Source organism: Gadus macrocephalus, chromosome 10 (genome assembly GCF_031168955.1).
Source record: "Gadus macrocephalus chromosome 10, ASM3116895v1".
NCBI lineage: Eukaryota > Metazoa > Chordata > Actinopteri > Gadiformes > Gadidae > Gadus > Gadus macrocephalus.
Genome location: NC_082391.1, coordinates 2,527,792 through 2,553,087, shown reverse-complemented (window position 1 = coordinate 2,553,087; position 25,296 = coordinate 2,527,792). Strand labels below are relative to the sequence as shown.

At 45.2% G+C, this 25,296-nt stretch overlaps 2 protein-coding genes across 5 annotated transcripts in view; one reads left to right on the top strand and one right to left on the bottom strand.

The window, feature by feature from the left end:
* Positions 1-5,324, top strand: part of LOC132465458 (storkhead-box protein 2-like) — a 49,281-nt gene extending 43,957 nt beyond the window's left edge. For 3 of the 4 annotated variants that reach the window (XM_060062093.1, XM_060062095.1, XM_060062096.1), the window contains exons 4-5: positions 175-1,467; positions 1,509-5,324. In XM_060062093.1, the coding sequence (XP_059918076.1) occupies positions 175-379 (205 nt within the window). In that variant the 3' untranslated portion in view covers positions 380-1,467; positions 1,509-5,324. The remainder of the gene's footprint in view (positions 1-174; positions 1,468-1,508) is intronic. The other variant, XM_060062094.1, reaches the window with a different exon arrangement.
* Positions 5,325-6,139: 815 nt separating this feature from the next.
* enpp6 (ectonucleotide pyrophosphatase/phosphodiesterase 6) lies at positions 6,140-21,650 on the bottom strand. The gene is made up of 8 exons (XM_060062098.1): positions 21,192-21,650; positions 17,270-17,449; positions 15,953-16,064; positions 15,319-15,460; positions 15,012-15,191; positions 13,185-13,322; positions 11,342-11,462; positions 6,140-7,286 (listed from the first exon to the last, which is right to left on the bottom strand). Exons 1-8 carry the CDS (start codon positions 21,430-21,432, stop codon positions 7,075-7,077), a joined length of 1,326 nt encoding a protein of 441 aa, XP_059918081.1. The 5' UTR covers positions 21,433-21,650; the 3' UTR covers positions 6,140-7,074.
* Positions 21,651-25,296: the final 3,646 nt, after the last annotated feature.

The following is a 25,296-nucleotide window of genomic DNA, read 5'->3' as shown; positions in this document are numbered from 1 at the left end:
CACCAATTAGGTTTGCCAAAAAAATAACTTATTTTGCACAACACACATATCAAAGACAAACTAACTGAAGGTAAGTCCTTTAACACACTTCAAACGTTTGCCAAGCCCCCCCCCCCGGCCCTACCGACCGCACCGTCAGCTCACAGCCCCCCTCTCCCCCCCCCCCTCCTGCAGCACCAGGGAGAGCCTGGCCTCCAACACCTCCTCCATTGTGGAGAGCAACCGCCGGCAGAACCTGGCCCTCAGCCCGGGGCACCTGGGCCTCGCCACAGGCAACGGGCCGCCCTTCTCCTTCCGCGCCGTCCCGGAGCCGCCCGCTCCGCAGCCTGAGAAGCTCCAGAAGCCCAGCGCCTGCCTGGCCTCCATCACCAGCGTCTGACCGCGCCCTGAGGGCGGAGGTGGAAGGTGGAGCTCTTTTTGGGACATGGTTGTGAAGGGAAATATATATATGTATATATATATATATATATATATATATATATATATATCCATGTAGATATCTATATATATCTATATGTAGATACCTGTCCCAAGATGCCCAAGGACTGTTACATTTCAGAACTAATGAACTCAGTGGAGCGCCGCCTGGAGGCCCACTGATGGAACTACAGCTGTTACAATTACACACACACACACACACACACACGCACACTCTCTCTCTCCCTCAAATGGACTGATACACAGATGGAAATCGAGGCCACAAATTAAACCGCTTTTGTTTCTCACATGTGTTTACACACACACACACGCACCCACACACACAGACACACACCGATACATACACGCACACACACACACACACCAAGCCACTGGGCAGACTTTGACCATGTCATTCTACAACCTCTAGTTTACACACTGCTGTTGTGTTGTTTCACTTGGATAATATGACTGACTGCTGCCTGTAGATATAATATATATATATATATATATATATATACATATATAAATATATATGTGGGAGTGTTTGTGTTCGCGTGTCTGGATGTGTGAGTGTGTGCGCATATGTGTGTATATTCTGTAATCTCAGGTCATGTTATCTCCACTCTCATTCCCGCTGCTCAGACTCAAGTGTCCCGCGAAGTTGTGAATCCTAGTATTACACCACTACAGAGGAAGGGTGTCCCCCCCCCCTGTCGTCGTCGTCCCCCCCCCCCCCCACTGCTAAAGAGGAAGTGTTCCCCCTAGTGGTGTATCCTAGTATTACATTACTATAGAGGGAGAGTTCCCCCTAGTGGTGTATCTTAGTATAACACTGATAAAGAGGAAGAGTTCCCACTAGTGGTGTATCCTACTATTACATTACTATAGAGGAAGAGTTCCCCCTAGTGGTGTATCCTACTATTACATTACTATAGAGGAAGAGTTCCCCCTAGTGGTGTATCCTAGTATTACATTACTATAGAGGAAGAGACCTCCCTAGTGGTGTATCCTAGTATTGCACCACTACAGAGGAAGGGTGTCGTCGTCGTCCCCCCCCCCCACTACTAAAGAGGAAGTGTTCCCCCTAGTGGTGTATCCTAGTAGTACATTACTATAGAGGAAAAGTTCCCCCTATCGGTGTATCCTAGTATAACACTGATAAAGAGGAAGAGTTCCCCCTAGTGGTTTATCCTAGTATTACATTACTATAGAGGGAGAGTTCCCCCTAGTGGTGTAGCCTAGTATAACACTGATAAAGAGGAGGGGGTCTCTCTAGTGGTGTATCCTAGTATTACACTACTATAGAGGAAGGGTTCTCTCTAGTGGTGTATCCTAGTATTACATTACTATAGAGGAAGAGACCTCCCTATTGGTGTATCCTAGTTTTGCACTGGTAAAGAGGAAGGTTTCCCCCTAGTGGTGTATCCTAGTGTTGCACTGGTAAAGAGGAAGGGTTCTCCCTAGTGGTGTGTTCTAGTATTACACTGGTATAGAGAAAGCGTTCTCCCTAGTGTTATATCCTAGTATTACACTGTTAAATTGACCCACGGTACAACGATCCATCGCTCTTACAGGAAGATAATGGCAAGCATAGCTGTTGCAGCTCCTGTTAAAACATCTCCAGGAGTGACAGACACCACCACACGGACATCGCCACAACTATGTAGAAACAAGTGAAATAACGTTACCCAGGTCCATCACAGCTATACAGAAATAATTGATGTATCTAAATGTATTTTCTATATTTGAACGAAAAATTTGAGGGTTAATTCCCGTTCATAGACAACCCATTTAAGGCAATGCAGATGGCTAGTTTTGCTAACATTATGTAACTGAGAATATTTTTTTACAAGGCCCTCTTTGATATCAATATTCATCCCGTCCCAGGTAACCATTCCTTCTACCTGCTTGACATCATGTTGGCCATCTGCACTGCCTCAAACGCGTTGCCATGGAGATAGACGGACCAGCTTAGAGAGCTGCAACTCTTGAGATCATTTGTTTCGGGACGGCCTACAACTGCAATAGTTAACACCTCTGAGGTGGTTGTTCTGTCTGCTACAGCCTGTCAGAGTATAACCTCTACCAACTACAACCACTCCTGAGCACATTTACACGCACACAGATGACTGGAAAAATATTATATAAACAGGCAATACTCTTCCCTGCAAATGGGAGCGCTGGTACAGCACTGGCTTTCCTCTTTAAGGATAAACATTCAATCTAGACTCCCTGCTATTGCATTGGCAGAGTGCGTATAAACATGGCAGTCGGTTCCAGCCCCTTACCCGATTGTTAATGTGATCAGAATATGGTGAGCATGTAAGCGCGCTCCATGTGTTTCTGAGGTTGTAATGCGAGCTGTAGCAGCTGAATCTGAGAGGAAGTGTTTCTTGTACCATGTTGAAGGGGCTCGGAAAAGCAATGGATTTTGGAATTGTCCCGTCATTACAAAATAAATGGCTCCTATTGCTGTGGGCCCTCGGAACCCAAACCGACATTGTTCCACTCAAAAGGAAACTGACATTTTTTGCAGGATTGCATATGGTAATTCTTTTTGTACCTACTGTCGATGCAAAGAGGGAGACTCACGCTGGAACATGAAGCTGCCGTTACCGTACCGGTACTGCGGCTGAGTTTCCAAATCTCAAAATGCAAAGACGTGAGCCAAGCCGATCGACCCACGCCAGTCCAGTGTTGTACGGAGCATACAGGGATCTTCTTTTGTTTCCTTTGTCTTGTTTTAACGATTTACTTTTTTTTTCTTTTTTTCTTTCCTTAATTTTTGGGGACTCATTGTTTACTTTACATCCGATTTACATTTTTTGTAGTTTTATTTTTTAGCGTTTGGGTTGAACCCCGTGAGCCACTGGCCCTCCCGGTGCTTCAGACACTCTGGATGTCTTCTGCGGCCGTTGTTACCCAACAACGATCCGTCCTGTACTCTCGTCACCATGGGGACGACCACGACGTCAAAGCAGATCAAACCATCGGCGGCGAGACGCCCGTCACGCGTGTTCCAACATGGCTGCCACTGTGCCCGGTCCGCCCGGGACAACTAATGACCCTTAACCAGTGAGGCTTAAGACGTTTGAAGCTGACTTAACCCCTCAGGCCCGCTGACGGATGCTGGCCTGCACCGAGCCGCGGGGAGACGCGGTGGCACGTGCGGCAAACTCGCAAAAAAAAAACCGACACCAACGTCCAATGTCTGTAGTTTGTGATCCAGTGCCGCGCAAAGCCGGACCCGCCCATCAGAGTCCTGCACTTCTATAGGTCGAATAATTTGTCAATCATTTGAAATCCCACGGCGCGTCGTTTCCAACGGGCTCTTCTACAACTACCTCCAAAGCAGCAAAAACACAACCCAGCCCCTTTCTAAGAGTACACTGTCATCAGCCTCTAGCCTGTGAATGTCTTGCGTACACGCACACACTGACACACACAGACACTCACACAGACACAGACACACACACACACACACACACTTTTATAGCCACAGATGCCCCCACACACTCGAGACACAGACAATGCATTTAAGTGCTGGACCGTCCTGTCTTCTCGTTCCATCCATCTCCCTCTCTTCCTACAAACCTCTGATGACATTAGATCACTAGAAAAACTACTTTCCCCCTTACACTTTCCCCCTTGCTGAACTTTAAATGGCATTCGGCAGAGGAAAGAAGAAACGGGTACAAAAAGCTAAATTCACAACATTTGCTAATTAGCACATGCAGATGTTTTGACTCCAAATCGTGCAGAAGGACTTTACATTCCTGAACAGGAGAGTCCACCTCTGTGCAAATGACCAATAGAAAGACACAAATCTAGAAAAGTTCCAGGTGTGTCCCAAACTAGCTTTAAAACGATTGCACGAGAACAAGTTTAATATTCTAGAGCCAACACTATAATCCAGGGACTGGTACCACAGCCAACCTGTCTGATAACCACAGTGTACTAGTGATTGGTTGTGGGACAACGCCTCACACCATATCTCTGTGGTTTGATTCCTTAAGACCCCTAGGGCCTTGGCTCCTTAGTCCTAGTTTTAGTACTGTGTACTAGGGTGTAGAACCCGACTAGCAATATAGCACAGACCCCTACTGTATGGTCCCTGTTAATGATACCACTACGTTGTGGTTCCAGTGTGGCCAACGCAGGAAGTGAGGGGGGGTCCCCACTCTGGTCCAACCTCTTCTTTAAACCTTAAACAAGTTACTTAAGGAGATTGTAATGTCTGAGTTCAACACCCTCAAACCCTCACCTTTGTTTCTCATGTTTTGCACTGCCCCCACCCCCACCAGCCCCCCCCCCCCCCCACCCCGGCCTCCGTTCCACACGCACGCACGCACGCACACACCATCACCACCTACGACAACAACCACCTCCTCTTCCACACTCGACGCTCCATGAAATGTCTTCCGTTGACATTGACAAACGGTTCTAACGCTGGAGGTTCCACAATAGCATTGTTTCTAACAGTGACGTTAATGTCATACTTGTAAATGATGTTTATCTGTCATGCCTAGTCAGAATAATTTAAACAATAAAAAGAGGGATTCTTTTGTAAATGTCTATAATATTGGGGAAAAGGTTTTTGGGCGGTGTCGTTTGTCCGGCTAAGCACGTCCAGCAAAAAAGAAAACACATTTAGCTACAAAATGCGTCTTTTAAAAAAAACAACTCTTCTTCTGACACCTCCAACTGATGCACCATTTTTAAGAAAGGCAATTTGAAGCTTTAATGTTGTTATTTTGCACATGCTCAACTAGACAAAGGGCACCCCATAAACGAGTCCCTCTGTGTGTAGTGCTGGTGTTACCGTTGTTGTAGTGTATGTGATATATTACCCCACGGGGATTGTGTTACTTTTTAAGATAATAAAAATTAACAATGTTTGGTTACGCTGCTGTGTTTGGTTCGTCATTGCATGGATTCTAAACGGTCAGCGATCCTCCGAGGCCACGAGAGGAGACTCGTTTTAAAGAGAGGCCTGTTGAGACTGTCTGGGCTGTGCTCCAATCGGTTCACTTCTGCCTTTATACTGCATCTTCATGTAGGCGGTCGACGTCTGAAATGTGAGTATCCACTTTTGGTTCACCGCAGACTACTTATTTTGTTATTTTATTTGATATCTCATGATTTGTCTATAGATTTCACATGTCTTACTCTTGTCTCTTGAAGTGTGAGGACAAGCTAAGGAAGGCGATTGCTTGGGCTCCAAATACTGTGGGACCTCTTCAGGGTTAAGGATCCTTAATGTGTGTGTACCTCAGTGTATGAGAAAACAGACAAGATAAAAAAGGGTACAACTAGGATTATGCTGCCGATGGTGGAGGGAGACAGAAATCAACACAGGACTGCAGTGTTGGGTTTGGCTGCTGGTTGTCATGGAGTGAGTGCTGGGAAACATAGCAAGAGAAGGCAACCGATGGAAAAACAAATCGTACACATTGTCACCTAAAGTTTAGCCATACTTCTATGAATGGTTAAGGTACTTATTGGGTTAGATATGGTTCTGTTAAGGTATGCATATTGGGTTAGATATGGTCATGTTAGGTATGCCTATTGTGTTAATATTGCCATGTTGGTATACACAGAGTTTAGGTATTAGGTTACAAAAGGACTATTTCGGTTTTAGAATTTTAAATTCAAAAATACTATGCCTAAATATATCTAGACACCAACAACCTCATGTTTTTGAAAACACATTGAATCATCTCTTTCAGACTAGTTTTATTTCAAAAGTGTTTCTGACAAAACAATCACACATTTACAGAGTTAGTGACAAGAAGAGAGAACATTAACCTGACAGACAAGATATGAGAAGGTCTGTGTGGGTCATGGCATGTGAGAGCCTGCGTCTTTTCACGCTATCTAGGAATGTTGAAATTGCTTTTCAGATTTATTTTTAAATTCAATCTCATTGCTCGAAAGTCTATTTTCTCTGGACAACTGCGGTACGACGTCCTGACAAGGCGCCCTGTTCTCTTCTGGAAGACCTTCTGACTCTTGTTGGAGGGATTGAAGGCTGGAGGTCGGTGTAGAACACAGAACAGAACTAGAGGGGGGACAGGCTGTACGCTCTCACTCCATGTCCAACTCCCTTTTCCTTTCTTGATAGAGGATTTCTTTTGGGAGTGGTGGCACGAGGTCAGCACACTTAAAAGTGCATCAGTGGGTTAAACATTCTTCGCCTTGCAAGAGTGGAGCTGGGAACACACTAGAAGATTTATAGCTCCATTATAGCCCTGATACGCCACTGAAGACAGATATTCACCGTCTGTCATCGTCAGCGCGTCCACGTGAAATCACTCTGCAACGCCGTGGGATGGGATTCCAACCTGCAGCCTTCCGATGTGGCCGTTCATAGATATTACGAATGTTCGATATTCATACAGGGGGTCGTGTCCACGACTTTAATCAGTCAAACCAGTGGTTCAATGTGTGATGTCTCTGTCTTTCTACACCGTTGTCATCTAAGAGTATCTTCTAGCGAGTCCCGGTCGGTCTTCACTCCTCCCTCCTCCTCCGGTGGGGGTCTTCTTGGCTAAGACCCCCTCAGTGGCGGCCCACCGCTGAGAAGGCCTTCCTGCCTGAGACCTCCTCAGTGGGGGGCCCAGCACTGAGGAGGTCTTCTTGGCTGAGACCCCCTCAGTGGCGGCCCACCCCCAGCAGGGCGAGCAGCAGGGCGGTAAGAAGGCTCCAGAGGAGCGGGCGCGACGGGGGGCCGGCGCCGCTCAGCAGGTGCTCTACCCGCGCCCAGGAGCCGTTGTTGGGCAGGGGGGCCACGCCCGCCGTCGAGCACATGAGGTTGTAGATGTCCACAGCCCGGATGGGCCCCGCCTGCAACCCCTTCTTGAAGTCTGAGGGGGACGTTGTGTTAGTCTTTACTACCAGTACAGTCTTTATGAGGACGTGGAGTTAGTCTTTACTACCAGAACAGTCTTTATGAGGAGGACGTGGAGTTAGTCTTTACTAGCAGTACAGTCTTTATGAGGAGGACGTGGAGTTAGTCTTTACTACCAGAACAGTCTTTATGAGGAGGACGTGGAGTTAGACTTTACTACCAGTACAGTCTTTATGAGGAGGACGTGGAGTTAGTCTTTACTACCAGTACAGTCTTTATGAGGAGGACGTGGAGTTAGTCTTTACTACCAGTACAGTCTTTATGAGGAGGACGTGGAGTTAGTCTTTACTACCAGTACAGTCTTTATGAGGAGGACGTGGAGTTAGTCTTTACTACCAGTACAGTCTTTATGAGGAGGACGTGGAGTTAGTCTTTACTACCAGTACAGTCTTTATGAGGGGGACGTGGAGTTAGTCTTTACTACCAGTACAGTCTTTATGAGGAGGACGTGGAGTTAGTCTTTACTACCAGAACAGTCTTTATGAGGAGGACGTGGAGTTAGTCTTTACTACCAGTACAGTCTTTATGAGGAGGACGTGGAGTTAGTCTTTACTACCAGTACAGTCTTTATGAGGAGGACGTGGAGTTAGTCTTTACTACCAGTACAGTCTTTATGAGGAGGACGTGGAGTTAGTCTTTACTACCAGTACAGTCTTTATGAGGGGGACGTGGAGTTAGTCTTTACTACCAGTACAGTCTTTATGAGGAGGACGTGGAGTTAGTCTTTACTACCAGAACAGTCTTTATGAGGAGGACGTGGAGTTAGTCTTTACTACCAGTACAGTCTTTATGAGGAGGACGTGGAGTTAGTCTTTACTACCAGTACAGTCTTTATGAGGAGGACGTGGAGTTAGTCTTTACTACCAGTACAGTCTTTATGAGGAGGACGTGGAGTTAGTCTTTACTACCAGTACAGTCTTTATGAGGAGGACGTGGAGTTAGTCTTTACTACCAGTACAGTCTTTATGAGGAGGACGTGGAGTTAGTCTTTACTACCAGTACAGTCTTTATGAGGGGGACGTGGAGTTAGTCTTTACTACCAGTACAGTCTTTATGAGGAGGACGTGGAGTTAGTCTTTACTACCAGTACAGTCTTTATGAGGAGGACGTGGAGTTAGTCTTTACTACCAGTACAGTCTTTATGAGGAGGACGTGGAGTTAGTCTTTACTACCAGTACAGTCTTTATGAGGAGGACGTGGAGTTAGTCTTTACTACCAGTACAGTCTTTATGAGGAGGACGTGGAGTTAGTCTTTACTACCAGTACAGTCTTTATGAGGAGGACGTGGAGTTAGTCTTTACTACCAGTACAGTCTTTATGAGGAGGACGTGGAGTTAGTCTTTACTACCAGTACAGTCTTTATGAGGAGGACGTGGAGTTAGTCTTTACTACCAGTACAGTCTTTATGAGAAGGACGTGGAGTTAGTCTTTAATACCAGTACAGTCTTTATGAGGAGGACGTGGAGTTAGTCTTTAATACCAGTACAGTCTTTATGAGGACGTGGAGTTAGTCTTTACTACCAGTACAGTCTTTATGAGGAGGACGTGGAGTTAGTCTTTACTACCAGTACAGTCTTTATGAGGAGGACGTGGAGTTAGTCTTTACTACCAGTACAGTCTTTATGAGGAGGACGTGGAGTTAGTCTTTACTACCAGTACAGTCTTTATGAGGGGGACGTGGAGTTAGTCTTTACTACCAGTACAGTCTTTATGAGGAGGACGTGGAGTTAGTCTTTACTACCAGTACAGTCTTTATGAGGAGGACGTGGAGTTAGTCTTTACTACCAGTACAGTCTTTATGAGGAGGACGTGGAGTTAGTCTTTACTACCAGTACAGTCTTTATGAGGAGGACGTGGAGTTAGTCTTTACTACCAGTACAGTCTTTATGAGGAGGACGTGGAGTTAGTCTTTACTACCAGTACAGTCTTTATGAGGAGGACGTGGAGTTAGTCTTTACTACCAGTACAGTCTTTATGAGGAGGACGTGGAGTTAGTCTTTACTACCAGTACAGTCTTTATGAGAAGGACGTGGAGTTAGTCTTTAATACCAGTACAGTCTTTATGAGGAGGACGTGGAGTTAGTCTTTACTACCAGAACAGTCTTTATGAGGACGTGGAGTTAGTCTTTACTACCAGTACAGTCTTTATGAGGAGGACGTGGAGTTAGTCTTTACTACCAGTACAGTCTTTATGAGGAGGACGTGGAGTTAGTCTTTGCCACCAGTACAGTCTTTATGAGGAGGACGTGGAGTTAGTCTTTACTACCAGTACAGTCTTTATGAGGAGGACGTGAAGTTAGTCTTTACTACCAGTACAGTCTTTATGAGGAGGACGTGGAGTTAGTCTTTACTACCAGAACAGTCTTTATGAGGGGGACGTGGAGTTAGTCTTTACTACCAGTACAGTCTTCATGAGGAGGACGTGGAGTTAGTCTTTACTACCAGTACAGTCTTTATGAGGAGGACGTGGAGTTAGTCTTTACTACCAGTACAGTCTTTATGAGGAGGACGTGGAGTTAGTCTTTACTACCAGTACAGTCTTTATGAGGAGGACGTGGAGTTAGTCTTTACTACCAGAACAGTCTTTATGAGGGGGACGTGGAGTTAGTCTTTACTACCAGTACAGTCTTTATGAGGAGGACGTGGAGTTAGTCTTTACTACCAGTACAGTCTTTATGAGGAGGACGTGGAGTTAGTCTTTACTACCAGTACAGTCTTTATGAGGAGGACGTGGAGTTAGTCTTTACTACCAGTACAGTCTTTATGAGGAGGACGTGGAGTTAGTCTTTACTACCAGTACAGTCTTTATGAGGGGGACGTGGAGTTAGTCTTTACTACCAGTACAGTCTTTATGAGGAGGACGTGGAGTTAGTCTTTACTACCAGTACAGTCTTTATGAGGAGGACGTGGAGTTAGACTTTACTACCAGTACAGTCTTTATGAGGAGGACGTGGAGTTAGTCTTTACTACCAGTACAGTCTTTATGAGGGGGACGTGGAGTTAGTCTTTACTACCAGTACAGTCTTTATGAGGAGGACGTGGAGTTAGTCTTTACTACCAGTACAGTCTTTATGAGGAGGACGTGGAGTTAGTCTTTACTACCAGTACAGTCTTTATGAGGAGGACGTGGAGTTAGTCTTTACTACCAGTACAGTCTTTATGAGGAGGACGTGGAGTTAGTCTTTACTACCAGTACAGTCTTTATGAGGGGGACGTGGAGTTAGTCTTTACTACCAGTATATTATCTTTCTCACTCAAAAACGACACACAAAAGTAAGGCTGTAATCTAATCCTTGTATCGGCCCTCCACACATGAACGTGTTCACACGTACTGTAGAGAATGTGTGTGCTTAAGTGTGCTCAGTAGCGTGAGGTCACCTGATCAGTGTGCTCTGTGACGTCACCTGATCAGTGTGCTCTGTGACGTCTCCTGATCAGTGTGCTCTGTGACGTCACCTGATCAGTGACTTGTAACGTCACCTGATCAGTGTGCTCTCACAAAGGGACTTGGGTACTTTATCTTTCTATGACCAATGGTTCTACAGGAAATTAAACCAACAGAAAATTGCCGGCACAATTCTCCGGACTTTACATATAGGTTAAACTACAGACGTTACACTAAGGGCCCGGTGGGTTAAACTACAGACATTACACTAGGGGCCTGGTAGGTTAAAGACGTTACTCTAGGGGCCCGGTGGGTTAAACTACAGACATTACATTAGGGGCCTGGTGGATTAAACTACAGACATTACACTAGGGGCCTGGTAGGTTAAACTACAGACGTTACACTAAGGGCCCGGTGGGTTAAACTACAGACGTAACACTAGGGCCCTGGTGGGTTAAACTACAGACGTTACTCCTGGGTTAGTCTACAGACGTTACACACGTGATCTGTGTGAAGTCATGAACCTTTCAGTCTCAGGTTTCTGACCCGTTTGTTCCTCATCTGTCCATCTAACACTTTCAAATCCAAGTCCACCGAAAATGACACATTGCTTGAAAGTTTATTACCAGGTCCTGTTGCCAGGAAGAAAGCCTTCATGTCGTTGAAGGTGTTGTCGTAGCCATGCCAACCCTTCTGCCAGCCTGAGGTCCCAGTACCGTTGTTCCAGTAAGGGAGAGTCGCTTTGTTCTGGAAAACACAACAAATACACAAAGAACCACAGAGTTGAGTGTGTGGTAATGCCTGACACACACTAGACCATTTTTCAAACTTAGAAATCATAAGAGACCACTTACCGCAAGACAGATGAAGACATCTTTTAATGTTTTTATAGTTTGTGTAAAGCCACCATTTTGCCAACAAACAACACCACACACTGACCAATTCCATTCCTGATTCTCCACACAGAAACCAACAACCTTGCCACCAAAAACGTAATTTTAGCGTAAACAAACATGCAGCCACGCTATGCTATGCTATCTAACAGAAGAACATTGGACAAAGCTATGGCGATGGCGGAAAAATGGGCTGTACATGTTGCAGTGTAGGTTGGACGTCTCATGGCCCGAGTCAGCCTATGACAGCACCAGTGAGAAGTATGTGTGTGTGCGTGTGTACGGACGTGCGTTTGCGTGTGTGCGTGCAGTGTTGGGGAGTAACGGAATACATGTACCGGCGTTACGTATTCAGAATACAAACTATAGCTAACTGTATTCCGATACAGTTACAATTTAAATAGTTGGTATTTAGAATACAGTTACATTGTTTAAATCAATGGATTACATGATGATACTTCTGTTTCAGCAGTTCATTCTTGCTTTCACACCAACAGCATTCAGTGCGTACTACACGAGTTTGGTCCCCTTGGTTCGGTACGTTTGCGTTGCTGTGAATGCAACAGGGTAATCCCTATGTTCCCCAGGTCCTATGTTCCCCGGGTGCAAATGGTTAGGGTCAGGTTTAGGGTTATGGTTAGGGTTAGGCTGAGGGTTAACCCTAAACCTAACCCTAACCATAACCATTCTAACCAATCACAGGCGAATCAGAGGCGAAAAAGGTGATACTTGCCCTACCATCCTTCGAAAAAAATGATTTGCTCTCAGGGTCATATGTTCCCCGGTCACATACAAAGCGGGGAACATAGGACCCGGGGAACATAGGTACGCTCCCAATGCAACCACCTCACTTCGATGTGAACCAAATCAGCCGACGAGACCTCCCTGAACAGCTGGTCTCGGTTCGCTTCCAAACGAGCCCTGGTACGGTTCGCTTGAGATGTGAAAGCGAACGCACCTCGGTCTGATTCAGTTCTACAAAGCCTATGCTTCTTTGGACGTAACAGGCACCCGCTCAGCCGCGCGCATTATGGGAATTATTGTTTGATTAGCAGTAACTCCAAGACTAGCAGCAAATTGTCGGACCGTCAGGGAATATGGATAGACACCCACATAAAACGTATGCTGGAAAAATGCTGTTGCATTTAACACATTCAGCACCAGGATGAGGGAGAAGGAGTTTGACCGGTCCACTACCACCCCAAACCTTTTTGTCCAATGATTGAATGATCTTTTCTCTCTCTCTCTCTCTCTCTCTCTCTCTCTCTCTCTCTCTCTCTCTCTCTCTCTCTCTCTCTCTCTCTCTCTCTCTCTCTCTCTCTCTCTCTCTCTCTCTCTCTCTCTCTCTCTCTCTCTCTCTCACCAGAATAGGCCTGTTTAGTAAGCAGGATTTGATGCCGCATTTCTACACTTATAAAATGCAATTCAATGTGGAAGTAATCCAAGCATTCAGAAAACAATACTCGGATTGAGTGGTGAAACGGAATACGTTACATATTACATTTTTGGGCATGTATTCTGTAACTGGAAACATTTTAAAAGTATCCTTTCCCAACAATGCGTGCGTGTGCGTCACCTCAGTGATGAACCAACCAGGCTCGGCCACCAGCGTCAGCGGGGGAACAAACTTCCCTCCTTTGTAGTGGAACCGCTCCGGGATGTTCTGCCTGTCGTACACTCGCATGTTAGGAACCCCGCTCAGAGCGGCGAGCACCTTGACGGACACACACACACACACACACACACAATGTTAATTCTCACCTTCATGTTTTTTAGTACCTGCTGGAGCCTTCCCTCATAAAAGAGCCAAATGCATTGACTGACATCAAAGGAGCAGATCAGGACAGAGCAGACATACTATACGACTAGTAACACATCGTGGTCTGCTGCTGTGTTGTGTTTGTGTCTGAGGTATCGCATCTTGGGTCTACTTTGCACAGCACACAAGCTCGCTACGTTAATAATGTCTCTGTTCCACTTCATATCCTTTATAATAACACGATTATCAAGATTACACGTCACTATGGACCCAAATGACCAGTCCACAGGCTCAATGAACGATATTGCATGTAGTCTGGCTGAGCGGAAATGAACAGCGTCCATAGCGCTAGCGTCGGATTCCATCGCTACTCCTCCCCTTCCTGTCGCTGGCGTTCCCGTATTGTGCTCCCCCCCAAACTCGGAAACTAGGCAGCGTGGCGAGTTTTCAAGAGGACTTTGACGGCGCTGTAAAGCTAGCATGTTTGGCTCTTTCCGTCGAAAATTGCAAAGAACTTCAAAAGATTTGCTTACAGCATTTGCTGAGGAAGAAAGATGTTCTCGCCTGTTTTCCCACAGGCTGTGGCAAAAGTTGTATATATCGAGCGTGGCCTATTGTGTGCAGCGATCTAGCAGGGGTAATGTTCAGTTCAACCTCGGAGACTTGTAAACACAGTATTGTGTTGGTAGTTTGCCCATCGGTCGCAATTATGGAAGATCAGGTGGGAACCCTGCAGTCCAAGGGTATATTTGATAGGTCCCGTGAGCTCCTCACGGGCCAAAGTGTACGGTGTCTTGACATCATTGTGAGAAAGAAAACAATGTTTGTTCTTTTTAACTCTGAAAAGGATCTTCACATAGGCGACATACATCTTTAATCGTTTTTTGTGGCGTTTGCGGTTGGGATCGAGCCATCTCTCTGACAGCCTCTGAACGTGAAGACGTGCCATCAAAATAATTTCCCCCCCGGCGGCACTATTTTGCATGGACACCGCTGCTGCTTCCCGGGGTTAGCCCCGCCCTAGACGATTGTGATTGGTTTAAAGAAATAAAAACAGGCCAGCCCAGTTTCCCCCCGGATAGACGGCTCTAAATAGCGTGGTTCCAGACCATTCTACTTGCTGTAGTTTGGTCTGGCTTTGCGAGACTAGTGACCAAGTAACGTCCATCATACATTATGGCCACTCCCCCTCAGATCTGATGTAGCCAATAGAGTCAGAGGAAGCCTGAAGAGCAACACAGTCGGACAGAAGGTCACCAGAAGCTGTGTGACCTTTTGATCGTAGCCGGGGATGACCTATGGTCTTCCAGCTTAGAGCTCCGGCGATCCACCATAGCCAAGGTGCCCTGATCTGTGTGTTCTGTGCTCTGTGAGGTCACCTGATCAGTGTGCTCTGTGCTCTGTGACGTCACCTGATCAGTGCGCTCTGTGACGTCACCTGATCAGTGTGCTCTGTGCTCTGTGACGTCACCTGATCAGTGTGCTTTGTGCTCTGTGACGTCACCTGATCAGTGTGCTCTGTGCTCTGTGACGTCACCTGATCAGTGTGCTCTGTGCTCTGTGAGGTCACCTGATCAGTGTGCTCTGTGCTCTGTGACGTCACCTGATCAGTGTGCTCTGTGCCGGCGCACACAGTGCTCTCACCTCCTGCTCCTTGTTGTGTTTGGGCCACAGGCTGACCACCACGCCTCGGTCCATCATCTTGACGATGTCAGACATGTTGATGTGTTGGTCCAGCTCGATCACTCGCTCCATCCACTGGATGGCGGTCATGCCGTGGTCAGAGAACAGCATGACGTTAAGCTTGTGTCCCAAGTCCTTCTCCTGTGGAGGAACATGCCTGTCAAACACAGAACTTGTACACACCAGTTCAAGGGAAAAACAATCGATCAAATATTTTTACACTGTAACTATTTAGTGGTGAACTCAAAAAACAATGTTTTGTATGAACCTTGATCTTCTTGTTCAGCATCTGCAAGGCTGTGTCCAGTTCTCGCACCGCCGTTTTGATTTGGTGTGAGTCTGGTCCAAAATGGTGGCCCTCCACGTCGATCTTCTCATAATATATTGCGGCCATTTCTGCTTTGCCTGTCCTGTCAAGAGATATGAACATAGACATTGCACTATGCTTATCCTGCTCCTTATCCTGGCAGCCCTGACATGATGGTAATTTAGATTCTGATGAGACGGAAATAGTCAAGACAATCAAAAACTATCAAAACAAAGTCGAACAACTTTACTTTTCCTACACCACTAATTCTTGCTATTTGATTATAGCAATGCCGACTCAGACAGCAATGTAGTCTGAGTACTATTAATGTGTTCTAACTTACTACTACTAATACTTGTAAATGCTTCAAAAACGTACACAGAGTTTTAGCTTTGTTTTGAATATTTTCATTGTAATAATCATTTATTATTAGATTGTGTCCTCCAAACTATGACGTGAGTTTAGAATTGGGGGATGTTGAATGTAGATCAACTTAATCTAGAGTATGATTGCAAGCCAAGTGCTGAATAAACTATGACTTAACTAAATTGAACTAACGGCTGACCCTAAAGACGTTGGGGGTCGTGAAACTCACTCTAAGTTGTCGAGGGCGTCCTCGATGGAGTCGGTCAGGTTCTTTAGAGAAGGGTTGTAGACATACTCCTCACAGAAGGACGGCCGCACACCAAGGATCTCAACCTCACAACCTGGGACACACAAACACACGCGTTCACAACAACATGTACGGTCTAGTCCACGGGTTATAATCCTGAAAGCAGGGCTGATGTTCCTATCCACACGTGCAGTGGCTAAAGACAGGATGCCTATTCGACCACTGCAGTCGAGGTACTTTTGCTATTGCTACAAACTAATACTATTGCTTGCTACATTAGAAATCCCTTTCAAACATTGATAAACATTAGTTCTTTGAGTTTTGAGTATACGTTGAGTATACAAACTTTACTTGCGGGAGTGATTTGCGCGAGTTAGGATTATACAAGATAAGCCTTTATTGTCTCCCTTAGGAGAAATTTGTCTAGGGCATTCGAGAGAACACATTTGTATAGGATTCATAACATCCGGAGGAGCACACAGTTTTTGGCCGTGATATTATTAGTCTCTCCATGTCCACACAATTTGCACGTATAAATATACAATCATCTACAGCTAACATTCTGTATCACACACAGATCCATAATATATACACACCAAAGATATTGCACATTACCCCAATAAAGCCATAACATTTAATATTGCACAAATGCCCTACACCAAGATATTGCAAGATATTGCACATTACTCCCTATAAAGTTAATAAAGTCATAACATCCCCCCCCTACCCAAGTACTTGTATGTTGTTACCAGTTCAACTCTCTCACCCTTAATTAGAACTGGGCTGTGTTCACCAACAGACCTAGGATCGAAGACCATTTATTTCGTTTTTTAACATTTAACATAAGGTTGTGCCCCTCACATTGCAATGCCTGAATCTTTTGTCAGTAAACTGAGGATGGCTGTATCATCAGTTACTCGAGTTAAGTCTAGTACAGTTACTTACTACATCAGTTTGATCTGGCAAATTTCAAGATGAAGGGGGGCTTCATCTTGTAAACGCCGTTTCTTACTTCCACTTCCTTCTCAACCATGGCCGAGATAACCACTACTAGTCTTTACTTGTTTTTGAAGTACCAGAGGCGTCTGATTACCCAACACGGTTGTATAGGATTCATAATATCATCTATCTATATAATATAATATATATACTCACACACAAATGCTAATGGAGAACTTTTTTCTTTTTGATTTCAATAGTAATCTCAAAGTATGAGCTTAGCCATGTGTTGTAAAGCAGTTATTCACTTGCTTTCCTTGGCTCTCTGTATGGATATGGAACAGATTGGTTCATACGCACCGGGCCAGTAGTACATCGCCACGTTCTTGCCCTTCTTCTGCATGGTGACCCAGATGGGTTCGGACCCGTCCCACCAAAGGGGCAGGCGGCTGTCGGCGTTGGTCCCGATGAGGAACTCCTTCATCGTCACCTCGTCCCACATGTAGTTCCCGGTCATCTGGTGGATGTCACAGCTACGACCTGGGGAACAAAGGTAACACACAACAGGTTGATCGGGGAAAGGCCACTGCACACGTCTGACATTAAGATCATTAGAGAGCTGCTGTGTGTAGGAAAAAAAAAACTCCAACCTGAATTGATAGCATAGATCCTGGTTAGTTTGGCCAGTTCATCCATCAATATTATATCATATTTACAGATCAGATCTGTATACATGATTTGATTTAATGGTTTGATTTTATTGATGAAATTTCCGGTCAAACACAGGATGTCTTATCCTTTACAACTCTGTGTTAAAGGTTCCTCATTTATTTATGATGTCAGTAAAATAATAACTAGGGTTATAAATGATGTAATGTGTTAACTAGTGGACCATTAGATCTAGAAATAGTGTAAACAAGTTGCTTAACAAGCGACAGGCCAGCAATAAACTCTTCTCCTTATTTCACTTATTTCACGCGTCTTTAACAGAGTGCACACAGGCAAACATTGCAAACAAATACCCTCCACCCTGTGTATTTTAACCTGGGTATTCCTACAGCGCCGGCCTACGTGGTTTGGAACCTTCACACACACTCTGTTCACCGCAGTGATTGGTCAAAACAAATATGAAGCGAAAGAAGTGGAACACCCCCCTTCACCCAGAATGGAGTTATCTGCTATTAATCCACAGACTTATATAGAACCTCCATGACCTCCTGGACCTGTGAGGCATTCCAGACCGTCCTGGGCCGACCTCTCTGCAGGAGGGGGTCGATACTGGCCAGAAGATGGGCCTGCTGCCTTTGTTTAGCCACTTCTGAGCTCAGTTTAATTTAGGGGAGTGATCCAAGTTGGCATAGAAATGATGAGCAAGGAAGAGCTTGGACAGCCATCCAGGACCCATCCAGACGATAACAAATCAGATTTCACAAATATTGCAGCGTGAACTTGCGCCCTGGCACACAAGATGATGAACTCGCCTGTTCAGACTTAAGGTAAACATAGATTGAGTGAGAACACTGAGCTGAGCCGTAATACACTCATACATGATGATACAAAATAACAATCTATACATATTGCAGGTCACATATTGTGTTATTTTTATTCTAACTTATTTTATTGGTACTGCCCATGTTTACTTCAAATACTTACAAGTGAAGGCACCTGGTGTGTGCCAACATCTTTAGACAAATCAAGTGCTTCACTGAACAGAGCACAGGAGAAAGTGTCAGTACGGACATGTTACGGTTAATGATTTTCCTGGCAAAGATGCTGGGTAGTACTGGTACCGGCGATAGCAGCTTGCCAGCACAAGGCCTTGTTGTCTCAGGAGAAACCAGCACAGCCATGCCTCGTCTCTATTACCTCCCTGCCCAACCACCGTCATAAATGTTGCACTACCAGTTACAAATCGCTAATCCGTGAGACCGTTATAACAGAGCTGTAACAAGAGGGGTCATGACCTTCATATGGACACTGGCATGTCAACGCAGCTCCGTCCTGAAGTAAATGCGCTGCACTTGTTCCCCCTAAACGCCTCTAGGAAGAAGGCCTATTTGTGGAGAATTGTGACGTTGGGGCGTCAGCAAAATGAATCGATGGATTTGCTTTGTGCGATTGAAAATGTATCAGATGGCCAGAGTCCCTGATCCGACTCTCTGTAGCGCTAACAGAATTAATCGCTTGGCTGGCGGAGACAAACGGGACCCGTCTAAATCCACAAGCTCAGCACATCAAGTGGGGAGGCTCTAGAGCTAAGCAGAACGCTGTCCTGTCCTGCAGCGGGTTGGAGCATAATGACGGTTTGTCTCTCGCACGCAAGAACGCACGCTCTGATGCACGCGCGCAAACTCTCATGCACGCACGCTCGCTCGCTTGCACGCACGCACACACGTTCATCTGCAAGTGACTGGGCATTTTCTGCGATAACCTGGCATTTGGGCAAATAATCTTTTCTCTTTTCATTTGCCTGTAGGTTTTAGCAAAGTATAGATTATTTTAAGTATCAGTAGAGGTATTATAGAAAACTAAATAAAGTAACTAAATAGCCTCTGTTTTGTTTTGTCGTCATAACAACTTGTTTCTCACGCCATCAATACAAATGAAATATTGTGCTGTATAAGAGTCTGTGGCTAACTTATTGTAGGCTTTTGCAGCCTTACAAAATGTAATCTCAAATGTGATTATGAATTACCTCTAATCAGAGAAGTTGGCTCTGTTCTGAGCCTCTGACAGTAAAAGAGTTGAGGATTGATCTGACAGAAGTCAGATGAGTAAATAGAGTAAATTGAATCACTAAAAAGGTAGAAAACACTACTGATAATGGAAGTCAATGTGTTGATACATGTTAGTATCAGTCTATTCACTGAGAACATTTTCCCCAAGGGGACAATAAATTATCTATCTATCTATTAAAGGTATTGAGGAGTTGATGATAGGTGGGTGATGATAGATGTGGTCATGTTTCCTTTCTCTCTCTCTCGCTCTCGCTCTCTCTCGTAGTGTAATGAATATGTCATCTTAAATGTATATGTATATACAATGTGTTAAGTCTGGTCCCTCCTTCAGCTTGGGGCAGACGCCCATCTGCCAGCAGGGAGGACAGCCTTATTACGCAACTTATTTGAATGTTTGTGGGAAAGTCTTTCAACTTTGATCCATGTTATCAGGGCGTTTCCACCTAACCCTGCTGGCACGGAGCGGACTGGCTGCCTGTATCAGCCTGCCCCCCCTCCATGGGACTCTGAGGAGACTAAGGAGGGCTGGCAGCCTGTATCAGCCTGCCCCCCCTCCATGGGACTCTGAGGAGACTAAGGAGGGCTGGCAGCCTGTATCAGGCTACCCCCCCTCCATGGGACTCTGAGGAGACTAAGGAGGGCTGGCAGCCTGTATCAGGCTACCCCCCCTCCATGGGACTCTGAGGAGACTAAGGAGGGCTGGATGCCTGTATCAGGCTACCCCCCCTCCATGGGACTCTGAGGAGACTAAGGAGGGCTGGCTGCCTGTATCAGCCTGCCCCCCCTCCATGGGACTCTGAGGAGACTAAGGAGGGCTGGATGCCTGCATCAGCCTGCCCCCCCTCCATGGGACTCTGAGGAGACTAAGGAGGGCTGGCAGCCTGTATCAGCCTGCCCCCCTCCATGGGACTCTGAGGAGACTAAGGAGGGCTGGCAGCCTGTATCAGCCTGCCCCCCCTCCATGGGACTCTGAGGAGACTAAGGAGGGCTGGATGCCTGTATCAGGCTACCCCCCCTCCATGGGACTCTGAGGAGACTAAGGAGGGCTGGATGCCTGCATCAGGCTACCCCCCCTCCATGGGACTCTGAGGAGACTAAGGAGGGGAGGCTGCTTGTACTAGCCTGTCTCCCCACCCCTGGCAAATGACACGACATTTTGCTCTCTCTTCCTCTCCCTGTTCATATACATAATGGCATATACATAATTTAGTGACTTATTATTTCTTTCTCTTTTTTCCTTTCACTCCCCTTTCTATCATCTCTCTGGGTTTTAAATTGAACACAAAGAGTGTTTTACACTTGTGTAAACACACTGAATGAGAGGTCTATACCACGCAGAACATCACAATAACAAAGTCCTCCACTGGTCTGCTCTCAGTTATTCATACAATAGCAGCCAGAAGCTGCTGTCTGTGTCTCATGGAGTGATGTAGCCTGATGCAGACTCGGTTATAAAGTTTCCTATAACGTCCTGCTCATTTTAGATCTCCAGACAGACACACGCACAGACAGACAGAAAGACAAACAGACAGACAGCTCTCTACCTGTCATCAAGGAGTAGTAATTAGGGTAGGACAGGCTCGGGAACTCCGGGGTGACGTAGTCCACCTTCACCCCGGTCTCCACCAGCTCCCTGAACCCCGGAAGGCCGCTCAGCTCGTCCATGTAGTCGAACCGGAACCCGTCGATCAGGAACACGAGCAGCGGGCGATCACCGAGGCAGAACCGGCCCCCCAGGACCAGCACCAGGATCAGGAGCAGCGGGCGCAGCAACGCGGCGCACATGTCTCCGTGATGCGACCCCCCCCCGGTGATGATAATAACGGTGAATGAGGTCTGGTGAATCACGGATCAGATGTTGCTCTGTTCCTCTGAAGTCTGGTGAATAACGGATCAGATGTTCCTCTGGTCCTCTGAGTTCTGGTGAATAGCGGATCAAATGTTCCTCTGGTCTTCTGAGGTCTAGAGCAGCGGACCTCTGATCTGTGTAAAGGGGGCGTGCCGCGTCTCACTTTATTGTGCTTCTCATTCGTTTCGACGACCAATCAGGTGGCTGGAGGCGGGTTTTAACTCTGATTTGAATCGGATTGGCTGACAGCGAAGAGAAGGATCCAGACTTCTTCCAACCCCCGGTTCGGGGACCTGAACCGGTCCGGGGTCCTGTTGAAAAAAAAAGGAAAGTGCGTTTATAGAGGAGTCACGCCCCTTCCGGTAGAGCCCATGGGACCAATGAGATCGAAAAATATGAATGGGTTTCAATGAAGAGAAAGTAATTTTCTTCTGTTCCAAGTCTTTATATGCCCCGGATTACACATATATTGTTTGTGGATTTAAATGATGAATTTCATGCCAAGAGTTTGACCGTTTATTGTGCAATTGTTCAGTTAAAGGCTGTAGAGAAAACACAATGAGAATGACTAAACGTCTCGTATGTAACGTCACGCTCCCTGCGACTGGCGTGGATGGACAAGACCGACAATCTCCCCATCGGCATAACTGAAACTCTCCATGTGCCCCGACTTGTAATGGTTTTCACCTCTTTCGATGCTTTTATCCTCCCCTTGGAAAAAAGCGGTGAAGTGGAGCAGAGAGATCGCCATGTCTGTAACGGAGTTCCAAGTGCGGGTGGTGACGTATATCATTCGCGTCGAGAGCAGCGAAGAGTAGTTCTCAAAGCGGCCTCACACAAAACCTAACATTATCAAAATTCTTCTCAATTTTTTTTTTGTTTTCTTTGCATGAAAAATTATCATTTAAATCCACACACAACATATGTGTATTCCAGGGCATATAAAGACTGGGACCAGAAAATAATTACTTTCTCTCCATTGAAATCCCATTATATTGTTCGATCTCATATAGGTCCCATGGGCTCTACCGGAAGGGGCGTGACTTCGCCGCTCTACTGAAGTCTCAGGTGCCTTTTCTTGTGTTTCTCTAAAAAAAAATAGTTTTTATTTTATTGCATTGTTGGAGAGCCTGAGACTCTAGCATTTATTGCTGTTGCTTTAAATATTGTGGATATGACAAATAAACCTTCTTGAAAAAAAAGCCACATCCTTTGTTGAAAAAGGATGCATCTTAAAAATAAAATTAATTATTATTACCGGTCCTCTAAATTTCTTTATGAATATGCGGGTCCTTGGAACAAAAAAAGGTTGAGAACCCCTGCCCTACAGGAGCTCCTGCATGGTGCCACGCCACGGCATCAGGTTTTAGTGAGCGGACCAATCACAGCCCTAGCTGCTGCGTTGCCTAGACGCAATGTTAGTCACACTGCAGTGAGTTGTAATAATGATAATCCTTGTGTCTTTATGAATGAGATTGTGTTGTTATCAATCACTGTGATCGACACATAATGAGTAAATAAACACACATTTTCCCCCTTTTCATGAACCAGATTTCAGTCGTTCATATCCAGACACAAACGGTGGGTGGTGTTACAAACAGGGTAACATGACACATCCAATGGTTTACTATGGTCTGGTCCGATCTAAAACGTTGATAAACCATGACTATATTCAGTGTATGTTTCTTATTGCTTATGTTTATTTATTTATTTTTTCCACTGTCTTGTTTTTTAAAAAATGTATGATGACTATATGCTCTGTAAGGTGACCTTGGGTGTCTTGAAAGGCGCCTCTAAATGAAATGTATTATTATTATTATTATGTGTGTGGTGTAAGGATGGGAGGCGCATAAAAAGCCAGATATCTCTAAAGAAGATAACAGGGTTGATGTTGCTAACAGTAATTATAACAGTGCTGCAAGGAACCCCAGTGGGCCGGCCATTTGGGTCTGGTTATTGGTCAGACATCCTGCTCACTCCTGTCGTGCCGCCTGCTGATGCCGTCCCTCTTCCTCCACCCACCGCTCTTCCTCTCGCCACACCGCTAACTCTTCCTGACCTAGCGGTGATAGGTCCCCTGTGATAGGTCTGGCACCCTGCTATGGGGCGTTCAAGGTGTCATCAACAGTTGACATTGGTGCATCCAATGAGAAGCTTCGGTCTTCCTGCAAACAAAAAGTATTGACTTTATTTTTTTTAACATTGATTAATGTCAACAACAAAAATCTTGAGATACACAGAGAGGACATGATCGGCTGACAATATTTAAGTTGCTACATTGAAACGGCTGTCCTGTGTTTTAGCAAACGTTAGTACTTATACTTATTGATGTCAAGTGCTTAAATCATTTAGCTATACATTTTTTATTCATTCTGTAAATACCAAGTGTTGCCTTCTGTGTGTGTGTCACTATACATACTATGGTTTATAACATTGTTTTTGTGCTTATGCAATTTCAAAAAAGGTAAGGTAAGACCATGAATATGGCAAAGACTTCCAATTCATGACATATTCGACATAATATAATCTATAATATAGACAATAAAGACATAATAATAATATAATACAAACATGAGCAAGTTCCACCAGCTGTGCATCATTTTATACTTAGCTTTTGTACACAGTGATAACTGTTATAGAAGGCTACATTCCTTAATTAGTGATGGGATATTTTAATATCGATCTAGCCTACTACGATGTGCTACGATATTAAGTTATAACAACGTTCAACACGCTGAAACGTTACTGTTAGTGTGATTGTTTTGAACGTTGGTAACCGGGCAAGGCTAAGTAACTATCACAATGTAATTTTCCATATAACTTATCGACAGCTCATCTAAACTTAGCAGCTTAACGCTACTTTGACTAACGTTATGAGTTTATTTCATTGCAATGAAATGACATTATGGGATAAAATGTAACTTGAATTAAACGTTCATACACTACCTCGTCCGTGAACAGGGTCACGTAAATAGTTGTGATGACCCATGCTTCTATTCGACGTCGCTCAAACTAATACTGTTTATTTTCTTCTTCTTTTGATAAAGAGATAAAGAATCACCTAGCGTATAAAGAGCCATGTAGCGGCCAGAAATTCCAGATTTTATTTTATATTAGTTGCACATATCTATTCAAAAGAATATCTGGCACCTCTTGATTGATTCAGTCGGTGTGTATGGATTTTTTAATGATGCCATTCAGATCAACAGTGTGCAGACTATACTCTACTGGCCATGTTTATGGCGCTGTTACAGCAACAAAGTGACAACTTCAGAGGCTTTGTGAAAATATTATGGCCACAACTAATACACGCTTAGATGCGCTATCAAGAGAACTCCAGGACATTAAATCAAGCCGGCAGGACATGCAGAAAGATGTGGATGACATCAAAAACGTCCACATCAAACCAACCGAATGCTCCGGGGCGAACCGGTTAGACCTGTATAAAATATGTGACAGTCTGCTGGTTGCCACCGATAAGTATCTTGAGGGACAGTCCAGACGAAAAAAGGAAGGAGCTGAGGCCAGAGCTAAAAGCTGTGAGAGGGGGGGGGGGAAGTAGCCTACTTAAGCCATGACAAATTGGTTATCCGCCCGCGTCCCAACACCGAAACCACCCAGAGATGTTTAAACAACACACTCATCCCAGGCAGAATCCAGGTATGCTACAAGTAGGTACGCCAAATACACTCTGATGACAAACACAACTCACACATACCCCGGACAGATTGATTTATCCCAAAGTATTGCTGATTATGAGGATGTGGAACTACAGACTTTCAACATAGTAACTATCGCAA

Bases quoted from the DNA above. Each gene is read 5' to 3' on its own strand.
- enpp6 (XM_060062098.1), bottom strand. From the start codon at position 21,432: ATGTGCGCCGCGTTGCTGCGCCCGCTGCTCCTGATCCTGGTGCTGGTC. The intron at 15,192-15,318 runs GTTCATACAAAA...GTTCCTCCACAG, and splicing joins TGCTGAACAAGAAGATCAAG to GAGAAGGACTTGGGACACAA. The intron at 13,323-15,011 runs GTGAGAGCACTG...GTGTCCGTCAAG, and splicing joins AACACAACAAGGAGCAGGAG to GTGCTCGCCGCTCTGAGCGG.